Source organism: Microtus oregoni, unplaced genomic scaffold (assembly GCF_018167655.1).
Source record: "Microtus oregoni isolate MIOR12 unplaced genomic scaffold, Mior012 000010F_ref0000083, whole genome shotgun sequence".
Taxonomy (NCBI): domain Eukaryota; kingdom Metazoa; phylum Chordata; class Mammalia; order Rodentia; family Cricetidae; genus Microtus; species Microtus oregoni.
This window is the reverse complement of record NW_024543069.1, coordinates 22008889-22031872: the sequence shown is the minus strand read 5'-3', so window position 1 is coordinate 22031872 and position 22984 is coordinate 22008889. Positions and strand designations below refer to the sequence as shown.

At 41.6% G+C, this 22984-nt stretch overlaps 1 protein-coding gene across 7 annotated transcripts in view; it reads right to left on the bottom strand.

Annotated features, from left to right (window-relative positions):
- Positions 1–847: 847 nt before the first annotated feature.
- Nbea (neurobeachin) overlaps positions 848–22984 on the bottom strand; it is a 494166-nt gene continuing 472029 nt past the window's right edge. For all 7 annotated transcript variants that reach the window (XM_041659254.1, XM_041659249.1, XM_041659252.1 and 4 more), the window contains 6 exons: positions 18160–18315; positions 17272–17442; positions 8593–8694; positions 6707–6903; positions 4450–4601; positions 848–2639 (listed from right to left, as the gene is read on the bottom strand). In XM_041659254.1, coding sequence (XP_041515188.1) covers positions 2549–2639; positions 4450–4601; positions 6707–6903; positions 8593–8694; positions 17272–17442; positions 18160–18315 — 869 coding nt within the window. In that variant the 3' untranslated portion in view covers positions 848–2548. The remainder of the gene's footprint in view (positions 2640–4449; positions 4602–6706; positions 6904–8592; positions 8695–17271; positions 17443–18159; positions 18316–22984) is intronic.

Below are 22984 nucleotides of genomic sequence, written 5' to 3'. Positions count from 1 at the left end.
AAAGAGAGAGAGTGAGTGTGCACACATATGCACATGTGTGTCTGAGCCAACTGTGTCCCTCTGAAGGACTCAGGGCCTGGACATTAATTAATCAAGGGCAAGACATATCTGATCATGTGGGGGCTGAGACCCTATGTCATGCTTTTTAAGGCACCTGGATGCTTTTCTTAAGTTTAACAATCCTCTTCCCAATACTTTAGAGAGGGTTCTGAAGGAGGCGGAGCAGAGGACAGCACAGACAAGTCAGATTAGAGACCAGCATCAATTAGCAGTTTCGGGTGACCATGCTGGGAAGGAGAGTGCGGTTTCCAGGTGTTTTAGGCAGTGATTGACTTACTGGAATAACTGACAGTTACCACATGGGCTGGGCTAAAGGAGCTCCGGAGCCTGTGATAGCTGACAAGTTTCTGGCTTTGGAGAAGGATGGAGAGAGGGCCAGTCCTTCTTGGGGTTCCATTACCCTATCCTTTCCATTACAGGAATGCCGATGGCAGCCTTACCTTGCTTTGGCGAGCGGTTGCTCAGCTCCTCCAGACCTCAGTCCCTGCCTGAGTTATCTGGCTTGATGAAGAACTCAACAAGGTGTGTTTTTTTTTTTTAAGATAAAAATGTCATTATCTGATCATACTCATTCACGAAGCTATGTTCTTTATCACTGGTTCCTGTCCCTGTGGTCCCAGTGCCCACATTCCTGGCAATGGACCAGACTGCTTGCTTTGTTAGGGCTCTAGTCATGGTTCTGCATGTGAGGCCCTCACATGAGGCAACGCTCATTTCTCAAATTCAAGGGCCAGTGTAAGGAATGTTGTCACTGAGCTATCCAGTGACATGTGAAGCAATATGAATTCTTTGCATATTTTATTTTTCTTTTTTTGATTTCCAACTCACACACATCTGGCATATTTTACATCTTTGCAATAAAACATGGTTACAATAGCTTAAGGAATTTATATATCCAAAATATTTCACCATGATCTCAAGATGAAATGACCTTGTCTTCCAGATGTTCAGTGCCTTCCCAATTCTAAGCTACAAACTCAAGATATTGCTCACAGCCTGGTGATGATAACGTAGTCAGTACACTGATTTCCCATAATTCCAGAATTTCATAAATACAAACAACAATGAAGAAGGAATAATTCAGTGCTAAAACGTTCTAGTACAAGGTGGATGACAAATAAGTAATCACAGCAATAAATAATGATATGTGTCTGGTGCAAAGTGCCAATACAAAGAACCCATTATCCTGCTTTATCTTTTGAAATCAATGGCTGCAAGTGAGTGAAATTCTGAGAAAATTACATTCCTGTAACATGCCTCATAGCCCTACCAACACGATATGTACACCTATGACAATACAGTCACCAAATATACAAAGAAGAAACATGAAGAAAATGTATAGACCCCTGGGTGATAGCTGGATCGGGACGATGGATGGAAAAATAATTTGAGAGCCATCATTCTATACTGTAAAAGATGAAGCGCCTTAGGCTAGGCTTGTGGTTTTAGGTGAGAATCTCACAAGAAACGAAAGGGACAAGTTCAGTTATTGTTGTAATAAAGTCTGACTCATTAATTATTAAACTAAGCTATTTGAGAACCAAGGAGGGAAATGTTAGCATCCTCATCCTCTCCCAACATGGAGACAGGGCCAGTGGCTGACACCAGGGGAGAGATGTCCAGGTGCTGGGAAGTTGATGCATTGGGACTAATGATCATGACTCCCATTTCCACAGTAGAAACCAGGCCCTCATCGCCAGGCTCCCTTCCTGTTGCATCTTCAGGTCCTAAAGGGTAGGGCTGAATTTTCTTTGTATCAAGTACCAACAATGGCAAATAATGGCTTAGTATCCAAATGCTATATGAGCAAACTTTACTTAGAAGGGATGGATTTAGATTAAAAAGCAAATCATATTTTGGTGAAAATGTCAAAATTATTGATTGAGCCCAAATTCAACCCTTTTGAACAAGCTGCGTCCTTTCCATTCTCTAGCTTGAATGCACCAGTTCCATCAAAACTCGGGGGAGTAGGGAGCATGCGGGTTCTAACTCCACAGTAAATTAACAAAGGCCGCTCTTTCTTTATACAAGGTTTCACTTTTACAAAAGTATCCCTTTAAATAAGATGCATATGATGTACAAAGTATCAAACGTGGGTTTTGTTTTTCTCAGCTTGAAAAGAGGCTGGAAATGGGATGCAGGTTAGGTTCAGAGCTTAAACCTTGTAACAACTGGACACAAGGTTCCTCAGAATTGTCAAAAGTCTCTTGTGAGGCTTCCTACAACCTTTCTCAATAAACGACAATATATGAAATAATTACCAAAACGTCTCCTAATTCAGATAATTTACATGATATGAGCTTGCTTGACAGCAGATGGTGTTCAGTCCTGGAAAAACAGGATGAAATGGCTCCTGACTATGATGTTCGGCGACTGCTGGGTGGGATGGATGTACAGAGCCGATGTGGACGAGTGTCCCCACCAGAGATACCGCCTTTCCACAGAGCAACTTGTGCTCTCACGTGAACGTGGCCTCTGCAGCTTCTCTTCAGTACCTGTTCTGATGCTCATAATGCCACCGATTAAAATCTATATTAAAAGCTACAATGCTGCCGGAAGCCATGCCAGTGATCAGAGTCCTGTAAGAGCAGAGATGGCGGTGAAGAGAGACAGGAAAATAATACACACTTGCCACTTTCTACTGGACACCGGCCTTATCTCAAAAGTCCCCACGTCTTAACTGAAAGAGGTCTAGCATTTCTTCTTTATTCTGCCAAGAGCTGCTCAGCTAGTGGAGAGTCCTGCTAGAGAACATTAGTCAGGCCCATACAACCACACATTCTAGTGTGACGTGGGCTCTGCTGCCTCCAGAAGTTGTATGTATGGTCTATCCATATCCTCCTCTGGGACCAGGCCCGGGCTTTCTGTACAATTCTGGCCTTTATTTCTCAGTGTCTTTAACCACTCCATCCCTTACCTACTTGCCATATCCCTGGGGGGTGGATATATGAGCCGCCAGTTTTCCTGAATCCTCAGGTACCAATTTCATTTTGTCCCACAGATAGCTTAGCCACTGTACACAGCAGGCGGTATCATCAAAACCTCCGGACTTAGTGCATCCATCCTGAGTCATTGTAGTCAACGTACAGGTGAGATAATCTCTGTCCCCTCTTACTTGAGCCTCCTAAACAAAGGCTCCTTTCTCTGGGATGGCTCACTACAACTGACTACATACAAGTCTCCTGACAATCTGCCGTGATGGAGCAGCGTGCTTAGCTGTTAGTCCAGACCATCTTCAGACAAGTGTGTCCTGAACATACTTCCCCAATAGGTGTCTACCAGTTATACTTTCTGTGTATGAACTGTCCCAACGTAGCACTGCGTTGCACCGTACATATAATCTAAATTAAGAATGAGATTAAAATGGAACCTTTCCTGCACTACTGTTGCTCTACACGTGTTCGCTGATGCCCACTCTGACCCAGCCTGACAAATGGCTCCTCCTCAGCTTCCCACATCGCCAATCATTTCCTCCCAGGGTCTGGTCCTGCTCCCCTGCCATTCAATTAGATTACAGTCATGGAATGGGTCACCTTATCATGTACCCTTAGCATTTGGCAGGACACTTCTGCTAAATACTGGTAACAGATATATGCAAAAAAGCATGTGAATCAATTGAAGGACAAATATTTAATCTACTTGAGAAGATGTTTAAAACACACTAAAAATACACTCATGTATACACAAAAAATTAGGAAGTAAGTCACACCTATTTACTAGTCTACTTCAATAGTAACAATAAGCTTCCCTTAAAAATTTTTATTCCTCAGACTCCATCAAGTCACACTGTCTTTTTCTTGTGTATGTGTATGTGTGTGTGTATGTGTGTGTATGTGTATGTGTGTGTGTATGTGTATGTGTGTGTGTGTGTGTATGTGTGTGTCTGTAGGTCAGAAAACTACTTTGGCTACATGCCTCAGACATTCTCTGTCTCTCTCTCTCTCTGTCCTGGAGCCCATGGACAAGGATAGGCTGGCTCACAAACCCCAGGGATCATCATGTCCCATCTCTCCAGGGCTAAGGTTACAGTGTACACACCATGTCTGGCTTCTTTATGTAGTTCTGACATTTAAACTTGAGTACTCATACCTACACGCAAACAGTTTACTAATTGGATCTTCACTCTGCTTTTCTTGATGTCCTCTGTACCATTTTATTATACTGTAAAAGTGCTTCATTTATTTATTATATGTGTTAATACTTAAAATATTTCAAAGCCAATATTTTCCAAGAAACTTTTCCTTTAGTAGAAAAGTTGGGGCTTCCTTGGGTTCTTACTCATCTCCACTTTGCCCTTTCTGTGCTGCTCAATCCTTAACTTGGATGGGATGAGGAGAATGCCATGCTTCCAACCTGTTCCAGTGATCACACTGCCCTGACATGGCTCACCTTTGGTCATGGGATAAGTCCATTGCTCTAATGCCAGCATCACATCCGGGGTAAATGTACAGCTGCTTGAAGTCACAGGCCTGCCAGACCTCCACCACACCATTGTCCCCTCCAGTCACCAAGTTCTGTCCATCGCTGCTCAGGAGAATAGCCTTCAGAAAAAAAGGCAGAGATCAATGATAAATTTGTTTCTGGTGAATGGCCATGATTGAGCAGCAATTAGCTGAACAGTCACACAACTTCCCTAGTATATGCAAGCTTAATCAACCATCCAAACAACCACCAATACCCAACCAACTACCAGCCAATCAACACCCACTCACCAACCAAACAAGCACCAGGTAACCAACTATGAAAGAGCCAACCAACCACTAAACAACCGGGCAACAACTCACCAATCCACATCCAACTACTAATCAACCAACCAACCAACGACCAATCACTCACCAACCACTAACCAATCACTAACCAATCATCAATCATCCATCAACCACCAGCCAACTAATTACCAGTCAACCAACCACAAATCAACCACCTACCAGTTACTAACCATTCAAACACCAATCACCCACCAGCCACTAGCCATCCAATCACCAATCATCCACTAATCACAAACCAATGAACAGTCTACCAAGAAACCAAAAGACCACCAAACAACTACCTGGAAAGTACTGTCAATCTCCTTAACATTTTATTTAGCCAGATGTCTAAGTTACCTAGATCCAATCCACAGAACTTTCAATATGGAATCTATCAAGGTTTTTTGTTGTTGTTATTTTCACAAAGACATAGGATCTTATTAAAGTCAACTGAAAAGAATAAAATTTTTAAGGGGCTAAAGAGGTGACTTAGTGTTTAAGAATGCTTCCTGTTCTTCTAGAGGACACAAGTTTGGTTCCCAGCAGCCATGGCTCACAATCACCTGTAATTCAAGATCCAGGGGATCTGATGCCCTCTTCTGGTCTCTGAATTCAAGTGTGCATACTCCCTGCTCCCCAAATATAGCATAATTAAAATAAAAATTTACTAATTTAGTTATAAAATTATGAAAGTCCCAATGAGAATGGGACTTTCATAGAATGCTACCGATCTAATCTAGGTAGATTAGAAAGAACATTGTGAGATGTTCTCAATCTGTGAGAACATTGCATTTTGTGAAACTCTTAACATTGCTAATGGAGACTTAGTATAAAGAGCAGAAATACATTTTACAATAGTTTTTAGTACTGACACACCAGGCATTGTACTTCATTTGTAAATGTGGGCAATAGGGAACTTGAAGCTATAGTCAGGGTTCTCAGGATAGGCCTCTTTGTTTTATAGAGCCAGGTGTCCTGGTCATTTTCTGCTACCGATCTAATCTAGGTAGATTAGAAAGAACATTGTGAGATGTTCTCAATCTGTGAGAACATTGCATTTTGTGAAACTCTTAACATTGCTAATGGAGACTTAGTATAAAGAGCAGAAATACATTTTACAATAGTTTTTAGTACTGACACACCAGGCATTGTACTTCATTTGTAAATGTGGGCAATAGGGAACTTGAAGCTATAGTCAGGGTTCTCAGGATAGGCCTCTTTGTTTTATAGAGCCAGGTGTCCTGGTCATTTTCTGTCTACTTGGCAGAACCCTAGATCTGGGAAGGAGGAATCCTAATTGAAAAAAATGCCTCCATAAGACTGGGCTGTAGGTAAGCTTGTAGGGTATTTTCTTAATTAGTCATTGAGGTGGGAGGGCCAAGCCACTATACATGGTGCCACCCCTGGGCAGGTAGTCCTAACTTGTATAAGCAAGCCATGAGGAACAAGTCAGTAAGCAGTGTTCCTCCTTGGTCTCTGATTCAGTTCCTACTTAGAGGTTTCTGCCTTAAGTTCCTGACTTCCCTTCATGGTGGAGTGTGATCAAGCTGAAATAAACCCTTTCTCTTCCAAGTTGCTTTTGAGCATGGTGTTTTATCAGCAATAAAAACCCTAACTAGGACAGCATGGGAACGTGGAGCTGAGATCACTGTCTGTAAAGTGGCTTGGAATGACCGCCTCTAGGCAAACAGCTGTGGTCTCTAGAGTCTCACTTACTGAGCTGCTTAGTCAGGATCGAGGGATCTTGGGTTTGTTCAAACCATAACCTTGAGTTTGCTTGCTTTCAAGCCCAGCATGTGTTTATGTGGATGTTGGGGAAGCTCTACGCCAAGCCAATTTTATGTCAAGCAAGTTTGATTCCCGTGGCTTCTTGCTGCTCAACACTGATGGGTACTCACCCGAGTGGAATCATTGATCTCCATTTGAGCCAAAAGTTTTCCATTGATGCTGAAGTTGCTAAACCGTCCTCGCTCATAGTATATGATGCAGTGGCCTTCACTGGATACAGAAATCAAGCGTGGGAACAAGCAGTTTTCTGGCCCTTCTAGGGCCCTCAGAAGGTCTCCAGTGATGGTATGGACAAGGCAAGGGCCTTCTGTAGTGAGGAACACAGGGGCCAGGCCAATTACAGAAAATACCAGGACCACAAACCCCAAACAACACCTAGACACTGGGGTTTGTTAAAGTAGATGAAGACAACAGAAGTGTGCAGTGGTTCTAACACTTATGCACACCCACGTCACCCACCTATACTCACACACACAAACACACACGTGATGCAGCACCCAGAGTTCTCTAAAGCTCTAATCTCTTCTCCCACCTCCAACAACAGTCATCACCACAGGCTTTAGTTCCCAAGTCAAATGAGCAAAGAGTGTGCGCAAGGAGTTTGCTCTGCGGTTTCTAAAAGGTTCTCATTAAGAAAGTGATCAGAGTTGTTGCTACACTTTCCAGCTGCATCAGATTTCAGCTTCACAGTACAGACATGTCATTGCCAGGCGAACTTTGCGTTGGTAGTTTATATGTAAGGTGTAAATGTATAATTAAGAAGTTAAATAATTAATTCAGATTACAGAAATACATTTTGCCTTTTAATATTAACAGTGGGGCAAAAGTGTAAAGGGTATAAAGAAAGGCTTATCTAATTTCAGGCCAATTTTATGGCCTTGGAAAATATATTAAGAAAATATATTAAGTTTCCACTGACCTAATCATGAAAACAAATGCTGTAACTTCATACTATATGCCCGCCTCTTTGCTCTCAAAAACTAAAGCCTGCAAAAACTGTGGTTACTTTCTTATTGGTCAATTGATTTGAACAGCCACATTTTTACACACACAAAAAGGTGTCAATATCAAACTCTCTCCCCTGTTAATTTCTCCCCTGACTAAAAAGGAGAAAGCTATAGAGACTTGTGGGAAATCCCTTTGCCATCACCACTTGTAGGAAAACAGTGTTTTGCTTACACCCACAGAGCTAGGCTCACTTGTTCTGAAATGCAAAGCAAATGGTCTCTTGTTCTTAGACTGTTCATATTCCATCATGCTGCTGAACAATCTTTGACAACAATATCTGATCATCTAGAGTCTTAGACCTTGATAAAAATGAATATAAAATAGCACTCCCCCCCCCCCCCCCCTAAAAAAAACTTCAAGGAATTCTCACTGAAAATATCAATGCTAAGCCCTTCCACCTCTTGGGCTCTAGGCCTCTGCTCAGCTTTGCTAGCCTCTTCCACTCTCGCCCTTATGGTCTTTCTGCCTGGAGAGTTCCCACAGAGGTGTGTAATCCCTGTCAGAAAAGCCAAGAACCACCTAAATTTCCTCTTTAGATGACAATTCTCCCACAAAGGCAAAGAAACAGACTGTGTCTCCTTTCCCTCTCGCCTTGCACAGTCAGTTTTGCATAGAAAGAATCTGTAAGGATGTGAAGGTACTAAGGCCAGTCTAGTGAGTAACTCGATCCAAGCTCCCAGGGCATTAGTGATATGCCTCCTTTGCCTTTTGAATGTGCCTTTTCATGGCTGCATCATATAGATTCACTGCAAATTTAATTTATCAGTGTCTGGGTTAGAATGTTGGTGACCACACTGTAAACTTTTAACCGTATTTTATAAGTCAATGCCGGTAAACATTACTAATATTTGATAAAACTAAGCAACTGCAGAGAACCCAGATGCTACATCTGTCTGTGTTGAATCTCTGGAAGAAATCAACAAGAGCCACAGTTAGCTAGAAAACGCCCACTGTCTAGAGGTGGAACATGAAGGAAATGGTTTCCGACCTTTAGCACCACTGATAACGAGGCCGAGTTCCGCGCAGACGGAGACACAGACGACTTCATGGTCATGGCCTGTGAGGACAGCTCTGGGCGCAGGATAGTCACCTACAAAGAAGCAGCAGCAGGGCATCACTGGAGACCAGAACAGACATGATGAGAAGGACATTTCCTAGCGGTATGGATGGCCAGAGCCACTCACTTTACCTTTCTGCCTGTCCCTCGTGTGTGACATGGCATAAGTACTATCCTGCAACAGGGCGGCTGGGACAGCTAGGACATGAATCCATGTGCATGCTCAGACGTGTCAGTGGCTATTCTCTCACTCATCAATTATGAGTGGGATTATGTAGTCATGGCAATGTCCTGCGAGGTCATCTCACTGTCTCTAGTTCCAGCTTAAATATGAACATGGGAGACACAGAGCACTGGGCAACAGTAAATGGTTCCTGATGTACAGTGACCAAAATTAACTCAAAATCCCATGACGCAGCAACTGGTTCAGATTCCAGATGAGCACAGGTTAGGGACTGGAGTTCTTTCAGCACACATGTTTTCCTGCTATTATAGACACATGATGGTTCCGTTACCTATTCCTACTGTCATCTTCAGCATGTACCAACTTAATACACATTTATATTGGGCTGCAGCAGACTGTGTGACTTTTAAAGTGATTAATGTGACTTTTATTAGAATTCATTAAGCAAACTCTGACTTGGGATTAAGATGGAATTTCCAACCATTTTTGAAAGGAACTACACAAGCTGCTGCCATCTTGTAATACAGATTTACATAAAGTGGGATTCTCAGCATTGAGAACAATAAAGTCAGAATGTCCATGGAGTCTGAAAAATGGACACAATGTTCTACATCCTCCAGTGTCCAGGGCTCAACCAAGAGTTAGTTCTTCATGTTAAAACGAACCAGCAGCCCAATGACACTTGGCTTCCTCCTTTAATAAATGGTGAAATTAAAAGTATACCAAAGAACCGTTTTAATAGAAACATCTATGATTTGCTATGGGTAAATGTTTGATTTGTATACCTCTTTCTCTGCCTGTATAACTACGGTTGTATAAAAATGCCATGAGTGCAAAGGGGTCACAAGTGGAGGAGGTTTAAGGAACTGCCCTGTTTCAGTCTGTCCCACAAGGCTCCGGTGGCCACTGAGCCACTTCCAGAGTGCCTACTGTGACAAGAGCTGGATTGGACAGGAGCTTCCGTGTCTGCATCTCATGCTCTCACACTCACTTAGAAACAGCCCCTACACCTCCACCCAAACAGGCAGAGGTGAGCAGAAGCAGGAGGGGGTATGGGCAAAGTTGCAAAGGAAAGACAAGTGTCTGAATTTTCCCCTTCTTAGGAACAAAACTAGCTAGGAAGTCAGGCTGAGTCGTCTTCCACTGATGCCCTCGTCTCTGCATGCACTCTCCACCTGCCTAGCTGCCTTCTGTCAGCAAGGGGCTGAGGCCAGAGTTAAGGAAAGTGAGGATATGTAGCATTTGGTAGCAATATTAATGAGAGCTTATAACACCCGGTTTCCATGAACAACACACTTGTTATTCACCTATGTCTCATCTTGCTTTTGTTGCTAAAGTAGTTATACTAAACTCATATGGTCAATGCCATTGGTTCATGTCATTGATTCTTTTCTTTTAGGAAAGAGTATGTATACAGAAAGCCACCTTTGTGTGTGTATCTGAACCAATTACTCCATTTTAAGTCACCAGTTTCATAGCCAATTGCTATTGCACCTTGAAGATCCACACTGTAGCCTGGGTATCATAACAGCATCCAACTCTTTCACAATTCTAGAAAATTCATGTTCTAAGAGATCAGTAGATACTTTCTTGAGGACAGAAAATTGTACGATTTTTTGTGCTAAATTTCATTCATTCTGATGAGACTATAACTTCTCTCAAGTAGTTACACAGATGTAATCCCTCTGGTCATAACTATATTGTGAACTTTTTTCCTGTGCAAAGTTGCTCTAAGATTAATTGTGAGCAAGACTGTTTTTCTCTCGCTAGGGCTGAGGAGTCCAAGAACACATTTGCAGGATAAGAGAATCACCCTCCACTTCCTTTCTTTGTGATGTGGATGACAATTTTGTTCTCTTTAAAAAGAACCAAGTTGGTCTTCCAGCATAGCAGCCAGACTTGCCTTTGTTTCTGGAATTAGGGAATTTTTAAAATATTTATTACACATTAAGTATTTATATGTTTAAGATTTAAAAAATAAAATGAATTCCTTTGTTCTGAACCCTGCATAAGAAATGTAGAACTGTTAGTATGCCCTTTTTACACCTTAAAGAGCATCACATATTTTTAAAGTTTTCTCTTCTGTTTGCTGTTTATTTTTGTGGAGTAGACTGCTCAGCTGTGGAAGTTTTTTGAGTTTTTTGTCTGCTTTTTTTTTCTGTGAATTCTTTCTGGATGGGTACCTCTGCATGCCGTCATCTTGTATTTCAGAGAAGGGCCCTAGGTTTGGGCCTCAGGTCTTAGCACTCCTCTTTCCAAGAACCACGTCCTGGCCTGAGACCTGGCACTCACTGTACAGGCACAGGTGTGGAGACTTGCAGGCTCAAGGGCTGGCATGTGCACCTGCTGCCTAGCTGTCCCTTCTGCACTAATGTGACTCGGGAGGGCTTCCTATTTTCTGCTTCTCTAGAGATTCTCATGTTGGGAGAGTTCTCTCAGATGCGTCAACGTGAATTCTCCTTTTGAAGCATTTCCAAACGCGGACTGGGAGAACGAGCACTGCAGCCCACAGCAGTTTGCCATCAGCTCGAAGTCTACGCAAACTGTTGTAATGGGCTTTGAATAACGGTACAATCTCTGTCGGTCTTGAGTTTATCTGAAACATATTCACAAAGCTGAAAAACTGTGCTTCTAAGATATCTTGAGTTTCTGTTTAAAGTGAGAATTGGGCATTAATAAGATGTGTGGGTACACCCTTGTGGGCCAGAGGTTGAGATCCAGTGTCTTTTATTGCTTCTTAACCTCATTTTTGAGACAGGGTGTTTCAGTGAACCTGGACCTTGCTGTTTTGGCTAGAATGGCTGGCCAGTGACTACCAGTGACGGGGATAAGTGCTCAAGGGTGTGCTGGGGAATCCACGCGCAGACTCCCTCACACTTGAGCTTCACACTCACCCACTTAGGCTTCTCTCCTAGACATATTTTCAGTCTCTGTGATTATTTTGGAGAAAAATCCTGAAATTAAAGCTCTAATAAATTGTTATTTCCCTAATATGCTATGAAAAAAGGATAAAGAATTAAGAAAAATGTACAAGACCAGTTTAAATTCCTTCTGTGACATATTTTCCACGAGGAAGAAAGCTCCTTGAAGACCTGTCTAGCTGCTTTCCATTATGATCTCCTCAGATCATGGAGGGTGGAACCTCTTTCTATGTGTTGCTGCTTGGGTCCTGGAAGCACTGCTCTTTTCAAACTGCTCTAGGCTCAGCTGTAAAGTAAAGAAAATGTTCTTCAAAGCTTTGCGAGTGGGAAAATCTGCAGCAAGGACAAGTGCCTTTCCTACATTTCATCACCAGGGACAGATGTCACACACCCCAACAGTCACTCGAGATCTTGGTAATATCCTGTCACTGTCACATCACAGCTGATGGATGGAGCTCAGGGTTAAAGGGCCTGGCACAGAGGGAGGTGCAGGTGAGACCTCCTCTCCAAGGACCGCGGCACTTCACCCCTTCCCCGCTCATTTCCTCAAGGATGAGGAAACCTCATCTTGCCTCACTCCAGTGCTGTGGATGATAAGGAACAAATGCATCTGGTCCTCACAGGCAAGCACCGGGAATTCTAAACAGAAAAGGCTTAAAATACAGAGTTCATCTCACCTTTATTAAAAGTCATTTCAGTATCCTTGAAACAGATGAAAACCTAAAAAGGCTGTCAATGCTGCACACAGACGTGGCAGGAGTGGTCTCATTAAGATGGTCTGTAGCTTTAAGAAATGGTCAAAACAAAGACTGCTCATGGTTCTTATGGAAATAAGGGGACTTCCACCCTTCTAAACCAGCTAGGAATGAGTGCTGAGGCTGTGGGACCCAGCGTCCTCAGGGCTGGTCTGTGAGTATCAGAGGATGAGCCTCTCAGTGACACACACAGGTCAGATTTTACTTATGGCCTTGTACAGAATCGAGGCACAAACTATTTTCATTCATGCGTACACTAACAACATGATGGGTTTTTAATTTAAAGTTATAAAATCAAACATCAAATGTTATAGTAATTTCATTGACACAGTGATTTCAAATATTTACCAGAAACTTTCTCGAATAGCTAAGAACAGTGGCTGATAGGTTGGATCACACCAGAGGCCCATGATGGGATATCTTTAACCACACCCTCACAGGGGTCTAGGACTTCCTGGTCCCTCCTTTTCTACACAACAGCCACAAGATGCTCAGATACCCGAGTCTGTGAGCCAAAGTTGTCTAGTCAGAGAACATATTAGTCACTCTTGATATTCATGTTATATCCAACACAGGCTAAACATCTTTCTGAAAGTCTCAGGACTACAAAGGGAGAAGACAAACAGAGGACAAGAGGAAAGCAGTCTCACTCCTGTCACCAACCCAAAAATGTCTCCAGAGATGATATGGGACACTATGCAGAATAGTTTCATCCCTCCCTGTGCTAAGCTAGGATGATCCATTATGGGCATGGCCCATGAGGCATCAGAATGTCCTGTGACTGAGAAGTATCCCCAGCTGCCCATGCTTCCTCTTCCTCTGACACCTAATAAAAGAACATGCTAACATTTACTACACCATAGGTAAGATCCTTGGACTGAGAAATGACTCAACTAGTTTCATATATATATATATATATATATATATATATATATATATATATATACTTATATATACACACACACTAAAACATTTGATGTTTGATTTTGAAACTTCAAATTAAAATCGCATCATATTTTTGTAAGTGTATGCATGAATGAAAATAATTTGTACCCGATTCTTTACAAGGCCATTATATATATAATATATGTGTGTGTGTGTGTATTAATTTAATTAAAGATTGCCTCTGTGCCAGTGTCGTCCATGCCCAAGCTTTTATCACACTGTGGATCAGTGGTGGCTGAGGGACTAGTTCTAGGATTGTCTCTGGATAAAAGGCTAGTGGCAGACAAAGAGCTGAACTCAGTTTGGTCGGTGTTTGGCTGAAGGCTGCAGCTGATAGGAAGGTCAGTGTCTACGGCTGACTTCACCATAATGGGTGGCCAAAGAAGGTGTGTGTGCAGAGAAGGTGTGTGTGCAGAGAAGGTGTGTGCAGAGAAGGTGTGTGTGCAGAGAAGGTGTGTGTGCAGAGGTGTGTACGCAGAGGAGGTGTGTGCAGAGAAGGTGTGTGTGCAGAGGTGTGTGTGCAGAGGTGTGTATGCAGAGAAGGTGTGTGTGCAGAGGTGTGTGTGCAGAGAAGGTGTGTGCGCAGAGAAGGTGTGTGTGCAGAGACGGTGTGTGCACAGCTGGATCCATCATTTCAGTCCTCTCCTTTCACAGTCTGCTCAGTGTTTACACATGCGCAAAGAGACCTGGGTTTAGAAAGTGGATCAGAGCAGCATGTAACTTTTTCACACATATTACTCAGTGGGTATTGGTGGATTTGATTTGAAAGATGAGCACTAAATCCCTTTTCAAGGTTTTATATTGCATGGTTTTAAAACTTTCATATGTATGTATCACTCAAAATAAACATTTAAATTACATTCTTTAAAGCAGATTGGTCTTGAGCTAAGGTCCTAATGCATTTTCGGGGTTTACTGAAGACACAATGATGTTAACTCGCTCCTCTTGTGACTATCTTGTTGGAAGCTACAGCACGTAATGAGAGCTGTCAAGTCCCAAGATCAATGAAACTCGTGCCCTGGGGATTCCACAGGAATAGCATTGATCTGGTTAAAGCTCACCAGTCAGAGATGGGCTGTAATATATTGCAAAGAAGGGCTCTAGAGGATAAGCGGCCAAGTCCAAGACACCTACCTGACAAAAAATTCAATCAGCTCCTAGCACAAATTGCCTGCCCTGTTCTGCGTTCTTTCATGCAGGAGGCTGCTTCCAATTAAAGTGCGCAAATTAATTTTTATCACTTCCAAATTAGTTTCAGAATTTGTGTAAGGCTGTTTCAGATGAAAGCACCTGTCCCTCATGTCTTTGCAAGTCTGTTATCTAGCCAGGGACCTATTGTAAATCTCCAGGATAATTTTCTATGTTCAATGCCACACGAAAGAATAACAATAGCATCATGAGTATAAAAAGCATTAATGAACAGGACCATCCGACTAGTACGAGCAGGTAGCATTTATAGTCTGGAATTCTGTATCATAATCTGTTTGCAAATTTCTATTGTCTTTGTGACACAGCCATTGAAATAAAGGAAAAAGAGACAGCATGAGACTTCTGAGATGTGTAAATCAGTTACGACAATTTATTTGACATAACTTGACATAACGAAACTAACCTTTCTATAGCTGCCTAAAAATCTAAACATTACTTATTTTTCTTTGTAGAATAAAGGCATCCATTATTATGTAGTGCTGACAGCACAGAAGAAACAAGTATATTAAGGCCCTTTGCCCTCATGGTTAGATTCCAGCGATACTCACATAAAATCAGACACAAATCTTCATTCCAAGCTGCTGGTTTGATCAACGAGTCTGGTTTGGTCTCTACACCATACAAAATGATTCAATGTCTATGGTAGGTTAATTCCCAGATTATAGCAGCTACTGGGCAACAGTGTCCCAGGTTGGGGTTTTCCTTAAGTCTAGATTATTATATACACCCTCCAAACCCATTATACCATACATTGTTACCAGTTTAGCATAAGTGCCCTTTAGGTATTGAACAGCAATGATTCAGAGACAGAAAACATGTACAATCTGGTCCTCTGACTTGTGACTTGGTAGCTAGACTAGATTAAACTGGACAGTATTTTCACATCGTCAGTTTTTGATGACAATGACTGCATGTTATGGCAGTACCACAGCTGTCACAGGTATGGCAGTCTATGTAATGAGTGCTGTGGCTGCCTTTAAAAACACAGATTGACTCAGCTGCTTGAGCCAGGCATAGATATTTTGTGGAGACAGACTGTTGTAGAGAAGGGCATAAAACTATCAAAATAATGAAATATGAAATTTAAGGATTTTATTCTTGTGGTTATCCATCTGGCAAAAAGCAGAAAGTTTTTTGTTTTTGTTTTCTTCCTTAAACACAACTCATGAGTCCACAGGCAGAATGTGAAGTTCTGGGTATGTATCCATGTACTGATGGTGGTAATACTACTTGACCGAGCTACCGAGTCACGGAAGCACTCAGTGTGCTTACTCACTCAGGGGCAGGACTTACTCCTGGAGGCTGGGGCTTCCTCTGTCTAGCGCACAATACAGGGACAGAGCAGGCAGCAGCACTTCTCAGCTGCTCTACCCATACTGTATCTGCTCCTCCTGCTTTTTCTAGAAGAGCACACAGCCATGCCCACATTTCATGTCAGATTGAGGACTGCAGAGTGTGCTTTATGGAAGTTTGTAGGTTCAAAGATGACACTGCAGTTACAGTGGCTGAACCTCCTGAGGGGTGGGTGCTGGGAATCAGACTTGGGTCCTCTGCAAGAACTTGGATCCATCTCTATAGCCCTATAAATTCCTTTTTTGGATTATCCCTTCTGAGTTTCATTTTGAAGACGTTAATTAGGTATAAAACTTTTTCTGTTGCTTTTTGAGATTCCTTTTTCTTATACTGCATAATTTTGTCAATGCATATATAAGATGCTTGGCCATGTTTAGGAGTGCCATGGTACTACAGAGATAAAGGACATTTGGATACGTGACATAGTATGCTTAGATACAACACATATACCAACACTCTGTGTGTGGAGTGATGGCCCCTCCCTCAGCACACAGTAGAACTCTGCTACAGATGAGATAGGGATTTTGGAAGTGAACATAAGGATATTGCCTTGTTTAAATATATCAGGAAGTGTTCATTGATAATGTAGAATCGGCAACAATTTTTTTAGCATGTTAAAAAAAAAAAACCTTGAGTCAACTGTCAGACCCCACTCCATAGTGTAGGCTAGAGGCCTTCATTTTTCACACTTTTCTCTCCCCACACAAAGAGGTAAGCATCACTTTGCACTCCAGCTATGGAGGCTGAGAACAAACTCCATCGTATTCAATGCAGGTATTTCTGCAGTTTCTGTACTATGAAAGGGGCCTTAGTTCCTGTCCATCAACAGCCATCTCCTGTTTTGGAGCATTCCAGATAAAATGCACACAAAGCTGGAAGAAGTGTGGGACTTAAAGGACATTCTTGCCATCTCTCCTGACACAGGGCACCGATGAACAGAAGTACCCGAGAGACCATCCCAGGCAAGGCCACTGATGTAGAGAAAAGTATTGAGCCACTCGACTGAGGCACAAATGAAAAGCTCACTGAATTTTAAGGAAGGCAGAGATTGTGCTTTCAGCACGAGAAGACCTGGGCCTCCCTCAGGCCAAAGTCACAGAAGTCGTTCATGTTTACACTTGCTTTTTCACATAAGCTTTCATGTTTTCAGTTCTTTACAGATTCCATAAACATGAAGGGAAGAAAACAACAAAACTGGCTGAGTCACGTGCTGTCGGAAAGAACCATTGTTGGAAACACTTACTGCTATTGGGGTTGTCGCCAATGATGTGGTGCCTCCCACTCCAATACCAGAGAAGCAAGGTGGCATCCCGAGATCCAGACACGATGTAGCAGTCCCCACCGATGTAGGATTCGGACCTGGCCAGGCATGTGACCACATCCCAGTGGCCAAACACAATCTGCGTCAGTTTCCCTGCGGCACAAAATGACATAATTTAGACTCATTGTCTTTATGGAAATAGACATAATTTTATTTTATTAATTTGTGAAAAGAAGCCACAGACTCTCAAATTTGTAAGAAATTCAAGTCCATTCATGGGTAACTTCTAAGGAAAGGTCTTATAAAATGAGACAATCAAGATTTTTCTCCAGAATTTGGGTCTGACAATGGAGGGTTTTACTTTTTACCCTGGATTTGAATGCGAGGAGGGGCCAAAAGCATCACTGAGATATAAACTCAGGTCAGTGTGAGTTCAAGCAGTAGTTCATTTCTGAAGCAGAGCTAACTGGTTAGCTTACAGTGTGGTAACTGAGTTGGCACAGCATGGACTCTCTACATTATCATGACTTCACATCAGAGAAGATACAGCCTTTGTGAATGCATGTGGTGTGTGTGTGTGTGTGTGTGGGCATGTGTGTGCACCCATGAGTGGAGGCCAGAGGTTGGTATCAGAAGTTTTCCACAGTCATTTTCTGTCTTAGTTTGGAGACAGGGCCTCTCACTGAACCTAGAGCTTGCTAATTCAGTTAGACCACTGGTTAAGAGCCCAGGGATCCTCCTGTGTCCGCCCCCTCAGTGCTGGGATGATAGGTGAGTACAGGCTTATGTGTGGGTGCTGGAGTGAGAATTCAGGTCTTCAAGCCTCCACCATCTCTTGAACACTGAGAATAAACTTGCTGTGAAGATTACCAGTTTCTGTAGAGTAAACTCTGAAACTCTTATCCCAAAACCCGCAGATGAGAATGTAGCGATTATCTGCTGTGACCACAAAGCAGTGGGCATTGATCTGGATGCTCTGGTCCACAAGGTCTGTGATCTGCCGCTTGTTCACACCAGAATTATTTGCTAAAAATAAACATAAAAGAAAGAGTTTGACATGTTCCTTCTGTTTCTATTGTGTGCAACAATTTGAGGAGTATTAGTACTAGTTCTTTGAAAGTCTTGTAGAAGTCTGCATTAAAACCATCTGGTCCTGGGCTTTTTTTTTCCTTTTTTCTTTTTTTTTTTTTTTTTGGTTGGGAGACTTTTGATGACTGTTTCTATTTCTTTAGCAGTTATAGGTCTATTTAATTTGCTTATCCAGTCTTGATTTAATTACCCTGCTACCCAAACCACACAAAGACATTCTAAGAAAGAGAATTACAGACTAATCACACTCATAACCATTGATGCAAAAATACTCAATAAAATACCAGCAAACAAAATCCAAGAACACATCAGAAAAAACATCCATCATGGTCAAGTTGACTTCATTCCAAAGATGCAGGAATGGTTCAACATATAAAAATCTGTCCATGTAATCCACAATATAAACAAACTATAAAAATATGATTATCTCATTAGATGCTGAAAAAGCCTTCGACAAAATACAACACCTCTTTATAATAAAGGTCCTGGAGAGAGCAGGGATACAAGGAATATATCTAAACATAATAAAGGCAATATACAGCAAGCCAACAGCTAACATCAAACTAAATGGAGAGAAACTCAAAGTGATCCCACTGAATTCAGGAACAATACAAGGTTGTCATCTCTCTCCATATCTATTCAATATAGTTCTTGAGGTTTCAGCTAGAACAATAAGACAACAAAAGGAGATCCAGGGGATACAAATCGGAAAAGAAGTCAGACTTTCACTATTTGCTGATGATATGACAGTTTATATAAGTGACCCAAAAAACTCTACCAAGGAACTTCTATAACTCATAAACACCTTCAGTAATGGAGAAGGATACAAGATTAACTCAAAAAAAGATCAGTAGCCCTCCTTTACACAGATAACAAATTGGCTGAGAAAGAAATCAGAGAAACATCACCCTTCACAATAGTCACAAATCACATAAAATATCTGGGAATAACTCTAACCAAACAAGTAGAAGACTTTATGACAAGAACTTTGAAGAAAGAAATCGAAGAAGACGCCATAAAATGGAAAGATCTCTCCCATGCTCTTGGGTAGGTAGAATTAACATAGTAAAAATGTCAATGTTACCAAAAGCAATCTACAGATTCAATGCAATGCCCATCAAAATCCCAGCAAAATTCTTCACAGACCTCAAAAGAATAATATTTAACTTCACATGCAAAAGCAAAAAACCCAAGATAGCCAAAACAATCCTTTACAATAAAGGAACTTCTGGAGGCATCACAATTCTTGACTTCAAACTCTACTATAGAGCTACAGTACAGAAAACAGCCTGGTATTGACATAAGAACAGACAGGAGAACCAATGGAACCAAATCAAAGTTCCAGATATTAATCCACACACCTACGAACACCTGATTTTTGAAAACTATAAAAAATATAAAATGGAAAAAAGAAAGCATATTCAACAAAAGCTGCTGGCATAACTGGATATCAACATGTAGAAGAATGAAAATGGATCCATATCTACTGTCATGCACAAAACTCAAGCACGAATGGATTAAAGACCTCAACAGAAAGCCAGCCACACTGAACCTCATAAAAGAGAAAGTGGGAAGTACACTTGAATGCATTAGCACAGGAGACCACTTCCTAAATATAACCCCAGTAGTACAGACACTGAGAGAAACAATTAATAAATGGAACCTCCTGAAATTGAGAAGCTTCTGTAAAGCAAAGGACATGGTCAACAAGACAAAACAGCAGCCTACAGAAAGGGAAAAAGATCTTCACTAACCCCACGTCAGATAGAGGTCTGACCTCCAAAATATACTAAGAACTCCAGAAATTGGTCATCAAAAGAACAAATAATCCAATAAAAAAATGGGTTATTGCAAACCTAAACAAAGAACTCTCAACAGAGGAATCTAAAATCGCTGAAAGACACTTAAGGAGGGCTGGAGAGATGGCTCAGTGGTTAAGAGCACTGTCTGCTCTTCCAGAGGTCATGAGTTCAATTCCCAGCAACCACATGGTGGCTCACAACCATCTGTAATGAGATCTGGTGCCCTCCTCTGGCGTGTGGGCATACATGGAGGCAGAAGGTTGTATACATAATAAATAAATAAACCTTTAAAGAAAGACACTTAAGGAAATGCTCAACATCTTTAGTCATCAGAGAAAGGCAAATCAAAACAACTCTGAGATTCCATCTTACACCTATCAGAATGGCCAAGATTAAAAACACTGATGATGACTTATGCTGGAGAGAATGTGGGGTAAAGGGAATCCTCCTGCATTGCTGGTGGAAGTGCAAGCTGGTCCAGACCCTTTGGAAATCAGTATGGTGATTTCTCAGAAAATTAAAAAACAACCTACCTACCTACAAGAGCCAGGAACACCACTTTTGGGTATATATCCAAAGGATGCTCAATTGTGCCACAAGGACATGTGCTCATCTATGTTCATAGCAGCTTTGTTTGTCATAGCCAGAATTTGGAAACAATCTAAATGCCCCTTGACCAAAGAATGGATAAGGAAAATACGGTACATTTACACAATGGAGTACTACCCAGCATAAAAACATAATGGCATATTGAAATTTGTAGGCAAATGGATGGATCTAGAAAACATCATAATAAGTGAGGTAACCCAGACCCAGAAAGACAAATATCATATGTACTCACTCATAAGTGGCTTTCAGACATAAAGCAAAGACAAACCAGCCTACAAATCACAATTCCAGAGAACCTAGACAACAATGAGAACCCTAATAGAGACATACATGAATCTAATCTACATGGGAAGTAGAAAAAGACAAGATCTCCTGAGTGAATTGGGAGCATGGGGACCATGGGAGAGGATAGAAGGGGAGGAGAGTGGAGAAAAAATGTATAGTTCAATAAATCAATTTAAAAATAAAAAGAATAAAAATAAATAAATCACATGCTAACTCTCCACAAAGGAGGAGGAAGAAGAGGAAGAAGAGGAAGAGGAAGAGGAAGAGGAAGAGGAGGAAGAGGAAGAGGAAGAAGAAGAAGAAGAAGAAGAAGAAGAAGAAGAAGAAGAATTTGAAGGTAGATTCCAAAAAGTTTCATCATGCATACCCTCAGGGAGGGAAAACAAGTTTGTGCTTCACTGATGTAGAAATGGACCTTCTTTGTGTGTGTGTGTTGTGTGATCAGGGTTTTTTGTTGTTGTTTTTTTCCCCTTATTTTCTTTCTTTCTTTCTTTCTTTCTTTCTTTCTTTCTTTCTTTCTTTCTTTCTTTCTTTCTTTTTTGGTTTTCCAAGACAGAGTTTTTCTGTGTATCTCTGGTTGTCCTAGAATTCACTCTGTAGACCAGGCTGGCCTTGAACTCACAGATATCTGCCTGCCTCTGCTTCCCTGAGAGGTGGGATTAAAGGCTTGCCCCACCACCTCCCTGCTAGAAATGGACTTTCAATGGTGCAAAATTGTTAAGATTTAGACTTTCCCCTCAAGGAATATACATTTCTTTAGTAACAATGATTATTCACAAGCTATATCATATACTTAAAAACTATGTCAGCAAACTCAGCTCTTCCATCAACAAATGAGAACAGATAAGGGATCCAAGATAGTAATTTAAAACATATAAAAGTATTTAGATGCTTTTGGTTTTATACATGCATGATATGCTTCAGTTCATTAGTGTCCAGTAAGAACCAGGTGGAGGTAAACCTTGTACACAATCAAAAAGTATCTTAATGTTTGCTCCATCTGTCACTTGCCCACGGCACATTTCAATCCACATGAAAAGCTGGCAGAGAGCTGCTGGTGTGATGTGGGAAGCCCACAGGGAGCTTCAGGTCAGTAGCTTTAAAGACCTGGGTTGTCAACATACACAAGGCCTTTGAAGCAAGGCTGGCAGGGGAGGAGACCAATAAAAGAGATGGGAAAGCAATTGGGGGAGAGAGAGACAGGCAAAGAATCAGTGTGCAGCCCTGGGAGTAAATCTGAATATAGCCAGGAACTCAGAGACATCTATGATTTCCCCAGTGCCTGTCTGGATGCCAGCCTGTCCCCTAAGCTGCGCCATCCTTTCAGGCAAAATCCCTTCCTGAATTCTTAAACAGGAAGTGCAGGTGTGGAAGGCCACCACCAGTAGGCTCTAATGCCAATTAAATCACCGAGCTTCTATATGTAGATATCTACAAAAGCTGCAAAGTAACTGAAATAACTGCTTGGTAAGGGTAAGGAGTAAGAGAGAATTGACATTTAGAAACATAGGTTTCTAAAGCAAGACGGAAGGCCTGGGCAGAACGGGTGTCTGGTTACTGAGAGCAGAGTCAGTAATTGTCCCGTGGTCACACACTAGCTACCTATTTCATTGTCAGTGTCTGGAAGACAGACAAGCAGCAAGGATAGACTAAGGAACTGTCCTAGTCCAAAAGCTTGCATCTTTGCAAGGCTGTCTTGTTGGGGTGAGAATAAGAGGAAGCCAAGACCCGCCTGTCAGAACAAAATAAAATCTAAACCAACGGAAGAACAGAATACCACTGATTATACACAACTCAGCAACTTTTTAAAGCTTTTCGAGGTTTCTTTTAGTTTAATTTTCTAAATAAACCCACAAACCAGGAGAATAGACATCACCACAAACCACTTCACAGATATAAAAACAAGGGCT